Raw genomic sequence first — 17,086 nt, forward strand, 5'->3', positions numbered from 1 at the left:
TCTTTCAGGATCTAAAACGGCAATCAAGTCCCATTTTCATTGGCGATAATTCCACCATACCGATACACAGTGAGGGCCGGATGGAGATCATTCCGATGGCTGAGGGGGGAAGCATTCCTCTCGTGTTCTTTACGTCCCAGCACTTGGTTTTCATCTGTTGTCAGTGCATGAGGTGTGCAAGACTGGCTTCCGGGTGGAGCTTGAGGAGCATTCTGTTGCTCTACGGGACCGCGAGACTGGCCAGGTTGTTTGGGAAGGCGGCGTGGAGAATGGTATATACAAACTCTCTGCACTCTCCTCTTTGACAGGTTCTCAGATTGGTCATTTGTGGCACTTTCGGTTTGGCCACTTGAATGTGGATGCGTTGCGGTGAGCTTTCCAGGACCAAATGGTGGTTGGATTGCCGGATGCCTATAAACTCTATGTAGCAGAAATGCTTATCGAACACCAGGTTATCTATGCCTGCGAGTGATTGTTTTATCTTGTTACTTGAGCCCACCTCTCATCCAAGGTGTGTGGTCAGAGTACCAAAACGGAGTGCAAGTGGTAAAGTGGACATGACGCCTGGTTGGCATGGGACTTATGTTTGTGCCAAGGGTCATGTGGACCGATGCCTTGTTGGCAGGAGACTTATTTTGTCTCGCCCATTTACTTGGGACATGGATTATGATATCTGGACTTATGGGACTGATCTGTCTCACCCATTTACTTGGGACATGATTATGGTATCTCGACTAATGGGACTGTTTTGTCTCGCCCATTTATTTGGGACATGGATTTATTTATCTTTATGCCATATTAGAATCACTATCTCCCCGTACAGAGGCCAAGAGGTTCATTGTTCATCTCACCATGCATGTGGATTCATGTTGGGATTGTGAGAGGGCAATTTAATGAACACTCCACCATACACATGGATTCGTGTTGCGATTGTGGAGTGAGTGTTTCACTGTTTCCACACCATGCTTGTTGATCAAAAATGGGATTGTAAGGGAGAACATGGGAACTGTTGGGATTGGGAGAAAGGATTGCGAGAACTATGGAGAACCAACTTCTCTGTCACCATGGTTTGTGCTCTTGAATGGCACCAGTTTGTGTGCATAGCACATGTTTCTGTGCGAGGCACTAGTTTCTTGTGCATGGCACTTATTTAAGTGTCTTAGCACCTAGTTGGTGATTTTCATTGGCATATGATTATCTCATTGATATTGGTGATTGAGACACAATTGGCTCTTGTGCTTGTGTCTAGCATATCTTCCACGGAATTTTGCCCATTTATTTTGGGACATGATTTTGATATTGGTATTATGGAGACTTATTTAGTCTCACCCATTTCTTTGGGACATGGATTCTTCAGTTATATTGGATTTTTTAGACTGTCTCGTCTCGCCCACTTGATGGGACATGATTATATCTTGAATATATGGCTTGAAGCTTAAAGTTGCGGACAACTTTTAAGAAGCTGGGGAGGATGTCACCAGCCTCGACATTTCCTAATATGAAAGGGGTCTGGTGGACTCCAGGATGTCTAAATATTTGGAAAGTACAAGCTTTGGGAATGGGGAATTATCCTAGAATACAAAGGACCACATTCCTAAAATTTAGGAGAATTGCTATTGTTGGCCGACTCCGATGGAAATTCTGTTCACGTCATTACATTTGGAATTGAGCAGATACCAAGAGTTGGCAAAGTGCCTATGACAGAATGTCTACTAGTTGGGATATTTTTAGAGGTAAAGATTATGGGAGAACCCATCTCTTAGATTGGGACATGTGGCAAGAAAGTGGATCAAAGTGAGACAAGTGGCCTCACACTTGTCACTCCAGCTATTGTGTGGCTCTCCACTTGTCATTGTAGCCTTCTCCTGCCATTTTAGCTCATGGGAGGCCCAAATCTATAAATTGGAGCCCTCTCTCTTCCTTAAAAAAGGCTCTCTTGCTGCACACTAGCCTCTACCACCGTTACATGCTGCCCTTATGATGGCTACTCTCTTTCTCTCTCTCTTGCAGGCTGCCCATGAAGAATACCGGCTGTTGGGGACTGTTTTGGAGGCTTCCATCGCGAAGAAATACTGAAGGCAAGGGTATTTAATCATTTATTATGATTTCTAGCCATTGTACTTGTTGTACCAGCCCTTGTACCTGTTGTACCAGCCACTATACTGGTCGTATCAATCCTTGTACTTGTTGTACCTACTGTACCAACCATTGTACTGGCTGTACCAGCTTTTGTACTTGCTGTACCAACCACTGTACCTGCTGTAGCAGTCACTGTACTTGCTGTACCAGCCAATGTACCTACTATACCAGCCACTGTACCTGCTATACGGCTGAATGGAGAGTTGTACTTGCTATACCAACTCTATTGCATGAAGACCCGTGGTTTTTGGGGAAGAATCAGTACCCACATGGAGGTATATGGATTATATTGTTGGTTCAACATTTCTACAGCCTGTGTTCCGGCTCGGTTGCCTCGTGTTGGGCTGTGTTATGGCATTTGTATATGGATAATCCGGCATCTTCTATGGGGAGAGTAAGGCCCTCAAAGCTTGTACATGATATTATTCTCCTTGGGTAATAAAATACTCCAAGGGGGACTTCGAAGATCGCTCGTTGAAGCTCCCGTCGCCCCTGCCCGTCGTTCTGCATTGCGCTTGCCGCCCCCGCCTACCTGCTCGCCCTCCCGCCTGCCCATCGTTCCTTCCCCCCCTCCGCCTTCATTGCCCGCCGCGGGGTTCTCTCTAGCCCCCCTCGCCTGCTTCCGCAGTTGCCCCCCCCCCCCCCCCCCCCCCCCCCCCCGTTTTTTTTCTGATCCGCTTCGCTTCATCTCCTCGCGCCTCCCCCTTGCCTTCGCGCCCCCACTCTGCTGCGCCTCATCCTCCCCCATCCGCTCGCTTCCTCCATTTCCCAGTTGCGCGCAGCACCCGCCTTCCCCCTTTTTGGGGTTTTTTTTTCTTTTTTATCATTCGCCTTCTCCTTCTAGCTTCCGCCCCCCCCCCCCCCCCCCTTGGGGTTTTGTTTCTCTTTTTTCGCTCCGTATCCCGCCTCTCTGTGTGCAGTTCGTTTCCAGCAGGTTTCCGCCTTCGCCTCGCCTTCGCCACAGCTTCAGACTCTGATGGAGGCTCCTCCCGCCCCGCCTCAGAGGGACTCTTCCGCAGCCCCCTCGCCCGCCCCCGAGGTCACCCCCATCAGGCTTTCTCTTTCGCCGGAAGAGGAAGCGAGCCTCACCACAGAGGTGGAACGCCTCCAGGCTCATTCCACCATCTGCCGTATAGTCGGCACTCGCCCCAGCAGAGGGGAGATCAAGGATCTTCTTCAGGCCCGCCTTCTTGCAGATGTGGGCAAGATCCTGGATGTACAGCTTCTGGGCCGAGGACATTATCAGATCGAGTTCGAGGCCGCCCAGAGCGTTGCCAAGGTCCTTGCCATGAGTCCCCTTGACATCAGGGGTGCTCGGGCTTTCTTCAGACCTTGGCAGCATGGATTTGACCCAGCAGCGGCGGAGCAGGGAGAGCGCCTCTTCCATGTTACAGTTTGTTTCCCTGGTCTCCGTCGGGAGTATCTTCCGCTCCTCTCCAGGCTCGGAGCATTGGTGGGCTCGGTACTAGAGACGGGCCCCTCAGCTGCTTCAGTGGTGGCCAGAGCAGCGGGGCTACCTTCGGTCAGAGTGTTGGTGTCTGACATCTCCTCCCTTCCTAAGGTCATTCAGCTACCTAGGATAGGGGGGGGTGGATAGATCAGAGAGTGGAGTTCTCGGGGCTCCCGAACCAGTGCTTCATTTGCAGGCAGGTCGGTCATCTGGCCAAGGCCTGCCCTCGCAGGAGACCTCGACCCGCACCACAGCAGCAGGCCACTGATGGCCCGCCCACAGATTCGGCTCGGCAGGCTACCTTCGGGACACCTGCTCAGGCCACAGAGACCTTGGAGTGGCAGCCTGGACAGGGGCGCCGCCGAGGGAGACAGCCACAGCAGCACGCCCAGAGACCGCTGCAGCAGCAGCCACAGTCTCAGCCTCACTGGGTTCCAGTGAGGAATAGCTTTGCTCCCCTACAGGAGGAGACCCCTGCAGCGACTGAGGACCAGGAGATGCCAGCTCCCCCTCCTTCACCCCCCCCCACCCCCGTCCCCTCCCTCCGCCTCGCTTCCACCATCGCCTCCTCCCGCCTCCGCTCCGGCTTCGGCAGCGGCTCCCTCTCCACCTCCCTCGCCTCCCCCTCCTCCCCCTCCGCCCGCCTCACCTTCCCGGGAGGCCCTGGCAGTTCCCTGGCGCTCACCTGCAGTCCGGAGAGCGCTGAGCACTGACCTCGCTCGAGCATCACAGAGGAGACCTATGCCGATTAGGGCCTCACGGATTTCATCTATCCGCAGTCGGCTGAGTCGCCTTGGCATTAGACAGCGCTCGGAGGCTTTTGATTATACTTTCACACGCCTTTGTGGAGCAGAGGGCCCCCATGAGCCAGCACCCATTCGCGTTCATGTAGTGATACCTCCGGCCCGCGGGGAGGAGGCACTAGACTCAGCGGTGGCCTTCTCGTTCCCTCTTTGTGGACCTTGTGACCGGGAGTGGACTCTAGAGCTCGCTCTCAGCACTTTGAAGACTTAGGCAGTTGAGTTTTCGCACCACATGAGCGATCTGGAGGTGACAGATGTGATAGGCCGACTTTGGGAGTTGGCTCATTTTTTCTTGGATCCCGGGAGTGTGGATACCTCAGGGATTCGTCATTTGGTCGTGCGCATAGTGGCAGACTTGGCACGCGACCCTGGATATGTTAGTATACACGAGGTTGCTCTGTCAGAGCAGGAGGCAGTCGCCATGGGCCACAGCCACTGGCGCCTGATCCGGGATTCTTGCAGTACACCGGGTGGGCAGATTCGCAACCGTTCGGATGGGGACTACTCTCCATCCAAGCCGCTTGCGAAGGCCCGCCGTACGGCTGAGACAGCATCCACCTCAGCAGGGCATCCATGAGGATCATCTCATGGAATGTACAGGGCCTTGGCGGAGCACACTTTATACGCTATCGAGGCTGCTTGAGGCAGGAGCTTCAGAGATGTCTGGTTGGTGGCAGCATTGATATTCTGATGATGCAGGAGCACCACTTGGGTGAGAGCAGGATCCGGAGATATGGTTCGGTGATGCCTGGTAGATGGGATGCCTGGTAGATGGGACACTTTTTGGTCTGCAGGGTTTGGTCCTTTGGGTGGACAGGGAGGAGTATGCATGGTTATTGCAGATGTATGGCGGCAGGCCATTGTGGATCGAGGGATCATTGTGCCTGGTCGAGCACAGTATGTCATTCTGAGGATGCATGATGAGCTATTGGGTGTGCTCAACATCTATGCGCCCAATCATGCTAGTGCCAGAGCAGAGTTCTGGACTCAGGTTACAGATGCATTGCCAGAGGCCGCACATTGGTGTGTTGGGGGAGACTTCAACATGCTTGAGGACACGGCAGATAGGGTGGGGCAGTCATGTTACAGTGCACGGCACGGAGCTTGCAGCTTGGGACCGGTTTTGCATGTCACTGAGGATCACTGATGCATGGCAGCATGGGGCTTTCTCCCGGTCTCAGGACAACCTTAGTTTCTCTCGGTCGGATCGCCGGCAGGGAGGGACTAATCTATCACGGATTGATCGCTTTTATGTGGGCGACTGGTTAGGGGAGCGAGGGGGCTCCATCGGCATTCTCGCTGGCACCTCATTTTCAGATCATGCGCCAGTTATATTGGCATTGGAGGAGGGGACCCGGGAGCCCAGCTTGCAGTTGAGGATCCCAGAGAGGGTACTTACAGATCCCAGTCTCGCTGAGGACATTGAGAGGATTTGGCATGATAGTCAGTGCTCTGACCAGGATGCAGCGGGCCAGTGTGCCCAGGGACTCATTGATCTTAGCTCTTTTCTACACGCTGCAGCTTTGACACGACTGGGAGAGATTCGCGCGCGGGAGCAATGGCTGAGGCGCAGCCTTGCTTCGCTACAGCGCCTTCAGGAGCAGCAGCCTGCATGTGAGTGGGTGGCGTCCCAGCTAAGCCAGGCACGCCAGGAGGTTAGAGAGGTAGAGGAGCAGAGACATGAGTTTTACTATCGCCGTCAGGCCTCTCAGTGGACGCAGCTTGGTGATAGAGTGACTGGAGAGTTTTTTGAGATCACTGGACCCCGACATGCGCGAGCAGGAGTCCGCCAGCTGGGTAGACCGGACGGATCGGTAGCTACTGAGCTCGGGGAGATCAGAGCCATTGCTACTGCATTTTATAGTGACCTGCTTTCAGCGGAGCCAGCCACTGAGGATCGAGATGTTTGCAGACAGACTGTGTGGGCCCATGTGCAGAGGAGGGTCACAGACCATATGCGTACAGTTTTAGGTGCGCCTCTGTCAGAGATTGAGCTTGCCGAGGCCTTGAGGGTCCTGCCGCCCAGGGGAGGACGGACTGACGCCGGCCTTTTTTATGTGCTATTGGGACCTTTTGGGGCCAGGCCTCCGCAGGGGCTTTCAGCATGTTTTGGACACTGGGGTGATGCCGCAGAGCTTTTCAGAGGGCTTGATCTATCTTATCCCCAAGGGGGAGGGAGTATCAGATGACATTCGGCATTGGAGGCCTATTACGATCCTCAACACTGTCTACAAGGTCTTGGCAAAGGCCTTGAGTTTGAGGATCCAGCCCTTCTTGGGGGAGTTGATTCATGCTACTCAGACAGGATTTGTCAAGGAGCGCAGTATCCTTGACAACATCTTTACTTTCTGGGAGGCGACGGCCCGAGCTAGATTTCTTGGCGAGGACTTGGTCGTGATGCTTCTCGATTTTGAGAAGGCATACGATAGAGTTGATTGGGGGTTCTTAGAGGGCACTATGCTTCGCCTGGGCTTTGAGCCAGGATGGATCAGAGGGGTGGCAGCTCTGTATTCCACAGCTCGCAGCCAGGTGCTGATTGCAGGAGGACGGGGGCCGAGTTTTGAGCTGACCAGATCAGTCCGTCAGGGGTGTCCTCTCGCCCCTTTCCTTTTTCTCTTCTTTGCGGAGGCTATGAGTATGTATTTGACGGCAGAAGAGGTTGGTTTGAGAGGACTGCAGCTCCCAGTCCGGGGGGAGGACCTACTTGATGCTGAGTTTGCAGACGACACGGGCTTATTTTTGCATGGCCATGAGGCCAATCTTATTCGGGCTGAGCAGTCGCTCCAGGTTTTTAGTGCAACTTCGGGAGCACTGATCAATTGGCGCAAGACAGTGGCCTTTTGGATCAGTAGTGCTCCCACTCCGGCATGGAGCCCGGACCCCGGTTTTAGATGGATTCCTCCAGGCACAGCAGTGCGGTATTTGGGATGCCAGATTGGCCTTGATTTGTCACCTGAGCAACAGATTGCCCCGCTTCTTCTGAGCATTCGGAAGAAGCTATTGTATTGGAGTACAGCTCGGCTATCCTTGGCTGGGAGGGTGGTGGTGGCAAATCAGGTGCTATTAGCGACCATGTGGTACATTACGTCTTGCTGGATTTTCTCGAGCTCTTGCATCAGCCAGGTACAGAGGCTGATCAGGAACTTTCTGTGGTCCGGGAGGGACGGTCAGCCAGCTCGGGCAAAGGTTGCATGGGCAGTTATTACACTTCCGTTGGCTCAGGGCGGTTTAGGCATTATAGATCCAGTCGATCAGAGCAGAGCCTTATTGGGGAAGCTTATTGTTCGGGGGTTGCTTCCAGGCGCTGAGCCTTGGAAAGAGCTTCTCTTGCAGCGACTACAGGCTCGGGCGCCCCCAGCAGGGGGTACTTGGGCACCAGAGATTCGCTGGATCTTCATAGAGATGAGGAGGACAGGCCTCAATAGAGGATGGGAGGACAGATTTGCTTTGAGCATCCTGAGAGCTTGGGAGCTGCTGAGACCGGGGCTCTCTCAGCGGCCTCCTTCTTGTGTTGAGGAGCGGGCCCGACAGCCGCTCATCTGGAGCCCAGCGGTTCGCACGGAGCAGGGTCATATGCTGGGTTCTCGGCCTCGTCTAGCCTGGGGACCTTTAGCGGCAGGCCCAGCTCGTAGTTTTGGAGACTGGCAGGCTTTCTGCAGTCTTCCAGAGGAGATCCAGGTGGAGAGGCTGAGTCACTTCAGAGGGGGTTTGATTATGAGGGATGATATACAGGAGGCACTCACAGAGGAGTGGTTCACGCCTCTCGAGCCAGTGGCCCCACGGTGGATGGGAGCCTTTACACAGTTGGAGATTCTGATTGCTGTCAGAGCTAGCACTGAGGATGGCAGATGCCTCTACTATGAGATCCAGGACGAGGGCAGACTCCAGAGAGTGGAGGTGGAGTCGCCTTTGGTTGCAGAGTGCACCTTTCAGAGGATTCGGGTAGTGGCCGCCGCTTCTCGGAAGTGGCATATTGACCCCGACCCTGCTGATGTGCTCCCGGATTGGCGCATATGGGCATATGCAGCGCGCCCCTTGGCCCGGCTACAGTGGGACCCCGGGGAGTACGAGTGGCATGATCCTTATGCATCCCTTGAGGCCACAGAGATCACCTTTTTCCAGTATACTGTTCGGCTGGGGCGGCATATTTTGACGGCGAGGAGGACGGTTTCTCCCGCGGCAGCGGGGCATTGGCATCTACAGGGACTCTCACAGGAGTTCCTTGAGGATTTCTGGGCTCGGCTCTGGGCTAGTCGGCAGGCCCGCAGGATCTCGGCTTTTCAGTGGCTGGTCGCCCACAGGGGCTCAGCAGTTGGCACTTGGCTTGTTTACAGCGGTCTTCCGGCGGCTTGCGTCCGATGCGGCCACCCTATGGAGACACAGAGACATTGCCTTTGGGACTGCCCTCAGGCACAGCAGATTTGGCTGCGGATGCTGCGTATTCTGGCTCCCCTCTCTCCAGAGGGTATGTTTACGTGGGGTGCCGCTGCTTGGTCGACTTCGTCAGGGCATGCTATGGGCTATGAGATGGAGCAGGGCAGTCAGGCCATCAGATTTATTAGGGGCCAGCCTCGCCTGGTTCCGGCACCGGATTTCTCGTCCGCCAGTTGGACTCAGGAGAGGGATTTACGATGGGAGCTCCTCAGCAGCCTCACCATCTGGTTCACCTGGAGGGCCCGGTGCTTTACGGCCTTTGAGGGGAGATTGGAGCCACCAGCAGAGACTGTACGGGGGATTTGGCAGGAGTTGATTCACACCCTGCGAGGACAGTACGACCGCATCCGGGGAGACTCGGATGAGGCGATTTTACGGCGCCAGGCCTTTCACACCACTTGGCACTGTGGCCCTTTCTACACCTTACACACGGGATCCCCCCGCTGGCACTACAGGCCACCTGTGTGGCTTTTCCCCCCCCCTAATGTATGATTTAGCCGCTCAGTTCTTTGTACTGATGTTTGTATTCTGCAGCACCTAGGGAGAGTCTCCCAGGCTGCCATGATGTATTCGCTGCTCTATCTCTCTTAGGAGCAGGAGAGATCTTTTGTAGCCCTACGGGCGTTTTTATATAACTAATGAAAGGATCTTTTCTCGGAAAAAAAAAATACTCCAAGGGGGGGGTCGGCCCATTCCGGCCTCTATGCGGTGTCACACGTGCAAGCTCCACTTTCAGCATTTGTGGATGTATTGTCCAGCTTTTATGTTTCATGCAAAAAGATGATGGATATATGTTAAGGCTGTGGCCATGTTTTAATGTTTTAATATGCATTGATGGTATCAACAAGTGTGTCAAAGGCCCTAGTCCCCCGGGCACACGCCGCGACTTACACTTGCGGTGCTGTTTGCAAGGTTGTGTGGCTGCAGAGGTTGCTTGGCGAGATTGGGTTTCCACAAAAGGAGCCCACGGTCATCCAGTGCGATAATCAAAGCTGTATCGCTATTGCTCGGAACCCGGTCTTCCATGCCCAGACCAAGCACATAGAGATACAATATCACTTTGTTCGAGAAGATCTTGGTTGGTGACATCTTGCTTCTTTATTGTTCAACAGAGGACAATGCGGCGGACCTCTTCACGAAGTCTCTACCTCAAGCTATGCTCCGACGACACTCCAACTCACTGGGGTTGGTTCCACATCCAGGAGCTGAGAGGGGGTGTTAGCAGTCATCTCCTATCTGTACACTATGTTAGGGCCTCTGTTGTGGGTGTGCCCGCCCAGTTTTGGTATGTCCCCATTTTTTCCTCACTTCCATGTATTTTTCCCATTCCTTTCTGGGTGTGGCAGGGCTGTCGGCTACCTCCATTTGCTGGCCGACTGATGGTCTCTGACCCGCGACTTGATGTTCTGCCCTAGCCGAGTGCAGATATGCTGGCCGACTGGGCTGGACCAGGTCGTGGACTGTTGTCGGCTGTGTTAGTGATGGTGGCCGACCAGCAGCCTGGGGCCATATAAAATGGTCCCTTGCCCCCCCACACTATTCATTGTACATTCCAGGATTTTATTGTTGTATATAGCAGAGTTACACTAGCTTCTCTCTCTCTTGCATCTGTATTGCTCTCTCTCTCTTGCATCTGTATTGCTCTCTACAGCAATTGTCTTCATTTCTGCTGGGCATTCTGACAATTACTCCATGCCTTGTTGCTCCATTGCTACCTCTCTATGTACTCCTTGTGTGAGTGAGGTTGCTGCTTGCACGTTTCCATTGACCTCTTTTCCAACAACCATCATGGTGGAAGAGGAGGAGATAGTTGTGGTAGAGAAAGCTTGTTTTGACAGTGAGATGCAGAAACTCCAACCAAAGGTCTCTAACCTAATGAACTAGGGTAGTGAGATGGCTAATCTCCAAAAGTAGATTACTGTATTGCATTTGCAGATCACTATTCTGCAAAAGGCGGTGGCTAGTACTCGGGGCGTATTTCGGTGGCTCCGTTCTTCACCCCATAGGCTTTTTCGAGAGAGAACCTAGGAAGTGGTTGATGCATGGCTGAATCGGTGGAATGTTCATTTTGAATTCCATCCTCTCCAAGCTGCTCGGAAGATTCAAGAATCAGATGGTGCACGGACTCCTGAAAGAGAAAGCCTTGTCGTGGTGGAGAGAGCTTCGGAACAAGCCTACTGCTTGGGCTAGTCTTGCGCAGATGTTCAAGGATGAGTTCCTCCGGGCGGAGGATGAGTATGACGTGGTATCCCGGTTTTCAGAGCTAGATATGAAGACTTTGTCTTTTGACACCTATTTGCACAAATTTAGAGAGCTACACGCGAAGGCAACGCACATGGACACAGTCACCTTGCTTGGTTTTTTTATGCGGGGATTGTTCGCCGATCATAAGCTTCCGGTGAGGAAAAATAATTGCAAACACTTGAGGATGCTATCCATTTTGCAAGGATTTATAAAGAAAAAGTTGCCGGAAAGAGTAAGAAGAGTGTTTCTTGGAAGTAGAAGAGCTCATGAAACTCCAAACCAGATTCCAAATGTAAACATAAGTTTAGGTTTGTGAAGGCTTCCACAACTTAGGATCACACCCAGACTTTGGGTCAACCCAATTCCAAGGAGACTCACAGGACTGAGCAGAGACTCCAGAACATTCAAGAGGGCCAATGCTTTACTTGTGGCCAGATAGGCCATTGGAAAGGAAGCTGTCCTCAAGCGCACTTGACCGAGATTACAAGTAACCCTAAGATTACTTCCGTTCATTCCATAGTTCTTGATCATAGTTCTTGCATGGATTGTAACTTTAGTATGGCAGTTTTTGGGCCCAATGATCTCATACATATGTATGGATCAGTGTTGGGAAAAACTGTACACATCCTATTTGATCCTAGTAGCACTCACAATTTTATTAATGCCAAATTAGTGCAGAAATTGGGAGTGCAGACCTGGCCAAGTGATTGATGTTTTTCCCTTAGAGTTACCTCATGGTTTACCACACAGTTGGCCGATTGGCCATAGGATTGAGTTGATTCCAGGGTCTCAACCTGTGTTGCACCTTACAGGATGAGCCAACCGGAAGAGGATGAGATTGCCCGTTTGTCGAAATATCTTAAGATGGGACAGATTCGCAAGAGTAAATCCCCTTGGAGAGCTCCAGTGCTTTTGAAGCATAAAAAAGATGAAACTTGGAGGATGTGTGTCAACTAAAAAAAGTTGAACAAAGCTACAGTCAAGAATAGATACCCCCTTCCTAGAGGGCACGATCTGATAAATAGTGTAAGCCCAGCGGGGTGTGCTGTGAAAGACTCAACACATATCCAAGGGATAAAGATATAGACAGAGGGGGGGAGAGAGAAGGGATTAGGGAACTTTGCATAGTACACCACACTGAGCGGGGAACAAGCCCCGTCCCCTTTAAGGTATTTATTCAAGAACAATCCATGGGCATGCTGGCCAGGATCAATACATCAATGAATACAAAAGCAAACAAATATGTCGATGTAGTAAATCCAAGTCGATGTCGATGTCAAGGCACGAGATCTCTGATGCCGAGCACACCACGAGGATGACCCACAAGAATCTCTCACCGAGCTAGTACTAGATCCAAAACCCAAATCCAAGTCTAGATCCAAATCCAAGTCCAAATCCAAATCCAAGTTCAAATCCAAGTCCAAATCCAAGTCTAGATCCAAATCCAAGTTCAAATCAAAGTCCAAAGGCGGCAAGATCAGTACAGCTGCACATCAGGCGGCGCAAGTTGTAGCAGCGCACAGGTGATAGTTGGTGGCAACCAAGCAAGTGCAAGCAAGTGGCATTGGCAGGTATAGAAAGCAGTAGCCAAGCACACAAAAGGCAACAGGTGATGGCCAGGTGGCTGGCGACAGATGGCGCAACCGGTGAGTGCTTGATAGGCAGCAATATTTTTTATTAATAAAATATTACTCAACTTTAGTCAAAAGTTCTTGTTTTGCTTTTCCAGCTTCAGGGCCTTGCTTTTTGGCCCTAGAGCTGCTTTTTGGAAAAGCGGCTTTTAGCTTTTTGGTCCGGCTCAATCTCCTCTTGCCAATGATATCCCTCGCTCGTAGTCAACTCAATTTGACTTTTTGCTTTTTCTTGCTTTTTGACCGAGGCCGGTGCTTTTTCTTGAGCAAACCTTATGGTCCTTGTCCCCATGCCTTCTCCCACCTGTCTGGTGTCCAGGCAAGGGTTCCATCATGTGAAATAGAGCTAGGAGGGCCAAATAGTTACAGATAGGCTCTAGGAAGCCAGGTATTTTACGAAGATTGATCTTCCTACGAGTTATCATCAGAGCCAGATAGCCGAGGAGGATGTCTTTAAGACGGGTTTTCGGACCAGATATGGTCATTACTAGTTTCTCGTATTACCTTTTGGGCTCGCGAATGCCCCTGCTACTTTCCAGCACATGATGAAGGATCACTTTCGAGATTGTTTGGGGAGCTTTGTTGTGGTATTCTTAGATGATATTTTAATATATAGCCAACCCTTGGAGGAGCATGTAGAGCACCTCAAGCACATCTTGGGGATTCTAAGGAGTAAACGACTATACGCAAAAGTTTGTAAGAGTGAATTCTTTTGCAAAGAATTCACATACCTAAGTCATCCGATTTCTAGAGATGGGATAAGCATAGATCTTGAGCAGCCCCAAAATGTTTTGGATTGGCCAGTACCTCGAACTATTAGATAGGTTCATTCATTTTTAGGATTCATTATCTTACTTGAGTAGTTCGTGAGGGAGTATTCAGGCACAACCATTCCGCTTTCTAGCCTCCTCAAGGGACATGGACGAAAGTCTAACGCTCCTATTACCTAGAATGAGAGGCTTGATCATGCTTTTAAAAGGATTTTAAGCTAATGGTGAGAGATGCACCAATTCTAGCCATACTGGATCCTGGCAAAACATTTGCGGCTCAAACTAATGCCAGTGATTTTGCAATAGGGGCTGCCTTATTACCATCGGATTAGGCTCTGATACCAATGTTAAGCCCACAAACCTAGAAACCCTATCAAGGTTAGAAAAGCTTGCATCAAATCTGATATCGACGACCGTGATAGAATTTGGGTAACAACTCTCCTCCTAGCCATAGGTCCCGTTCTAGAACAGCCCCTGAGCATGAGGACTAGATTGCCATGGGTCAGCTAGGCCCCGACAGCATACCCTCACATCTGCAGCTACTCTTTACCCTAAGGTCTAGATTGCCATGGGTCAGCTAGGCCCTGACAGCACACCCTTTCATCTACAGCTACCCTTGACCTTGAGGTCTCTCACCTTAGTAGACACTTCCACCGTGAGGATTCTTAATAATAATCATAAGTAAGCACAAACTTACTTATATAGTAATAACCAGGCTAATATTGGCCCACAGCTTTTAGCCATTAAAAACCTTAGTTAGCTTTTTATTGACTCTAAGCCAGTCCATACCTCATCCTTGCTAGCCCTTAGCCTCTTGGCAGGTCCTATCAAGCCTTATGCCCAACTAAGCCCTAACCCTAGCCCTAAGTTAGCACATCCCTTTAACTCCAGGTTATCATAACCCCCAGTTATTAGAGGTCCTAGACCAGTTAGGAATTTAACACAAGACTTCACACAAGCCGCACCTAATTGTCCCCACCAGAACTACCTACGAAACTCTAGTTCTACAAAGACCACTTTCTGTGAGTTTCTGAGGATGGACTCATTGTGAGCCCTGATACCCTCATAGGCACATGTCACACACCATGCCGATCGCCCTTGGACAACACGGAGTATCATCCCGCTGTCTGCGGATTGAGTTTGTCAGAGCAAAGAGCATTCCTTTGGAGGCGTGGTTCTGCAAGAAGGTATGCGCGACCAAGAAAATGGAGACAGAACAACACTACATGCTCAAATGCCCACCCTATTATGAGATTCATAGGAAATTGCACTGTCGTTTTTGAGATGGATTTGGCCCTCTCTCACAAGTTATGCAATACAAGACTCAAAATGCTTGGGTCTATAGCTGCTAGAGCTTCATCGGCATCGAAAAGTCATGCAAAGACAACACCTAGGGAGTCAAAGCCAACAAGATGCTTCTCAGACCACCATTACATATTTCTTTTCAAGTTACACCCGCCTACAACAGACGATGTCACCCAAAACCACAACTGGGACACAAGGATCGCATAGGCCCGCCGACTACATACCAAACCACGGGACACTTTGGCACCACGCACCCGTGGAGTCACTAGGGAGAGAGCATGATCCCTTCTGAGAGCTAGATGGCTTTGACCCCAAAGATCCCAACTTTTAACTCATAAACCGAGGAGAGTTCTCACCATAGGCGGGAGACTTCACCATTGCCTTACACGCGGTTCTGGAGAGGAGAGTGGTATCAGTCTTGCACTGCCTTCCCCCATTGTACACACTTTGCACCTTGTATCGGGCATAGAGCTATGTCTACTCACCCCTCATTGACATATGTTTTCAGCATAGGTAGCTAGTCTCCTTTTTCAGTTTTTGGTACATACTTAGCATTTTTCATGGAGGTATTGCGCTACGTTGTTGCCACCCTCTGGGTCTCTTGAAGATGTTAATCTCTCCCTCTCTCCCGCATACTTAATTTATGCAGCTGCCTCCTAACCAAGAGATCCTGTATTCAAGTCCCATTACCTACACTTTAATGCCATCATATGGATCATATATTTTCCACTGGCTTGGCTATGACATACGTAACATCTTGACCATGTTTGTGTGGGCGCACACAATTTCTTCACAAATCTACGCATACATGCACCTGAAAAGAGAGAGAGAGAGAGAGAGAGAGAGAGAGAGAGAGAGAGATACCATTTCCACCACATCTTTCACATGGAACGGGATCACCCTGTAAACAGTAAAAGCCAAGAAAAACATATGATGAACAAAATGCGTCACAGCGATTGCAAAAGCAGTGACGCGAGGACATGAGGAGAAGGAAGAGCACAGTGGGAGGGTGAAATCTTTACTATACCTTGAGGCCAAAGTAGAGAGATGCAGAGGTAGCAGCAATGACGCTTGCGCCAAGGATTAGGGTCTGGACGTCTGGGCCGGCCATGCCAGAGCTACTGCTGACGAATCCGCCATCGCAACGGATGCTGCGCAGAAGCCGCCCTCTCTTGCAACCTGGAAGCTTGGAAACTACCAAGGCAGGCTCGAGAGAGAGCTGAAGAGAGGTCGTAGGCCACCACCTCCTGCTATCTTCGGAAAATTCAGAGGTGATGAGAGGGAACGAACCAGGGCGGCGAGCGCACGTCTCCAACATTCTGCAGGTAATTCAGGGGGCTCTCTCTCTCTTACACACACTCCGTCCATGCAAAAAAAGGGGTGGAACGATAGCAGGGTGGATAAGGTGGCACCTTTTTTCGTCTCCTAAGGTGTGAAAAAACATATCTTCTCTTAATCTAATTTTGATTTTAAAAAAAATGTTTTTGCTTATTTCACTAATCAATTTTCATGAGTCCTAATTTAAAATTAGCTTGTAAATTTGAAGGATATATGTATTTAAAACAACAATCTAACAAAGCGATCATAAACTTGGGTATCGTAAATAATGTCCCCAAAAAAAATATCCCATTACACACCTCTGTGTGAGGAAGGTATGTCTTATTTTCTTTCTTTACACAAGGATTATTACTTGCATCTTTAGAGACATACTTAAATTCCAATGAGTCAAGATATATATACACAATGATTCATAAATAGAATCCCTTTCACATTCCATTATATGAATACAAACTATCTTGTTTATGAACTTTCCCATGTTGTAACAACTCAAATTTTTGGGAGCTATACTACCAATGCTTCAATCACTTGATTATAAGGGTTAAAGATATTCAAAGCTGAAGTATGAGACCTTAAAGTATTAGACCTAACTTAATTGTAATATCATATGAACTCTATGTTGATGACCTCAACTTAATAAAGGATCATTAAAAAATCACCAAAAAAAGATCTCATAAACATAACAAATGCTAAGTGTTAAGCTTGATATGATTGATCTTGGGATCATGCATTTATGCATTATTCTTTAGAGATTCAGGCATGATAAAAAACCAATATAGCATGTTCATCGCATGGAGGGGAGCTACTTAACTCATTTGGCATGGCCAAGAGATAGTTCTTAATCAACAAATGGTGGAGCTTGCCCGAGCCCTCCACTTGTTCACACAAGTAAAATGGATAGATATATATCTTTCATAAAGCTAGGTTGAGCCATCAAAGGTAGCTGTTTGCAATAATAGCCTCTCCACATGT

At 50.0% G+C, this 17,086-nt stretch overlaps 1 protein-coding gene across 1 annotated transcript in view; it reads right to left on the reverse strand.

Annotated features, from left to right (window-relative positions):
• Positions 1–16,170, reverse strand: part of LOC147605009 (thylakoid lumenal P17.1 protein) — a 45,511-nt gene extending 29,341 nt beyond the window's left edge. Inside the window, exons 1-2 of the mRNA XM_086794143.1 lie at positions 15,804–16,170; positions 15,641–15,677 (exon numbers count right to left, since the gene is read on the reverse strand). Coding sequence (XP_086650269.1) covers positions 15,641–15,677; positions 15,804–16,094 — 328 coding nt within the window. The 5' untranslated portion in view covers positions 16,095–16,170. The remainder of the gene's footprint in view (positions 1–15,640; positions 15,678–15,803) is intronic.
• Between the last annotated feature and the right edge of the window lie 916 nt (positions 16,171–17,086).

Source organism: Cibotium barometz, chromosome 60 (assembly GCF_041138505.1).
Source record: "Cibotium barometz isolate CiBa-2024 chromosome 60, ASM4113850v1, whole genome shotgun sequence".
Classification (NCBI taxonomy): Eukaryota; Viridiplantae; Streptophyta; class Polypodiopsida; order Cyatheales; family Cibotiaceae; genus Cibotium; species Cibotium barometz.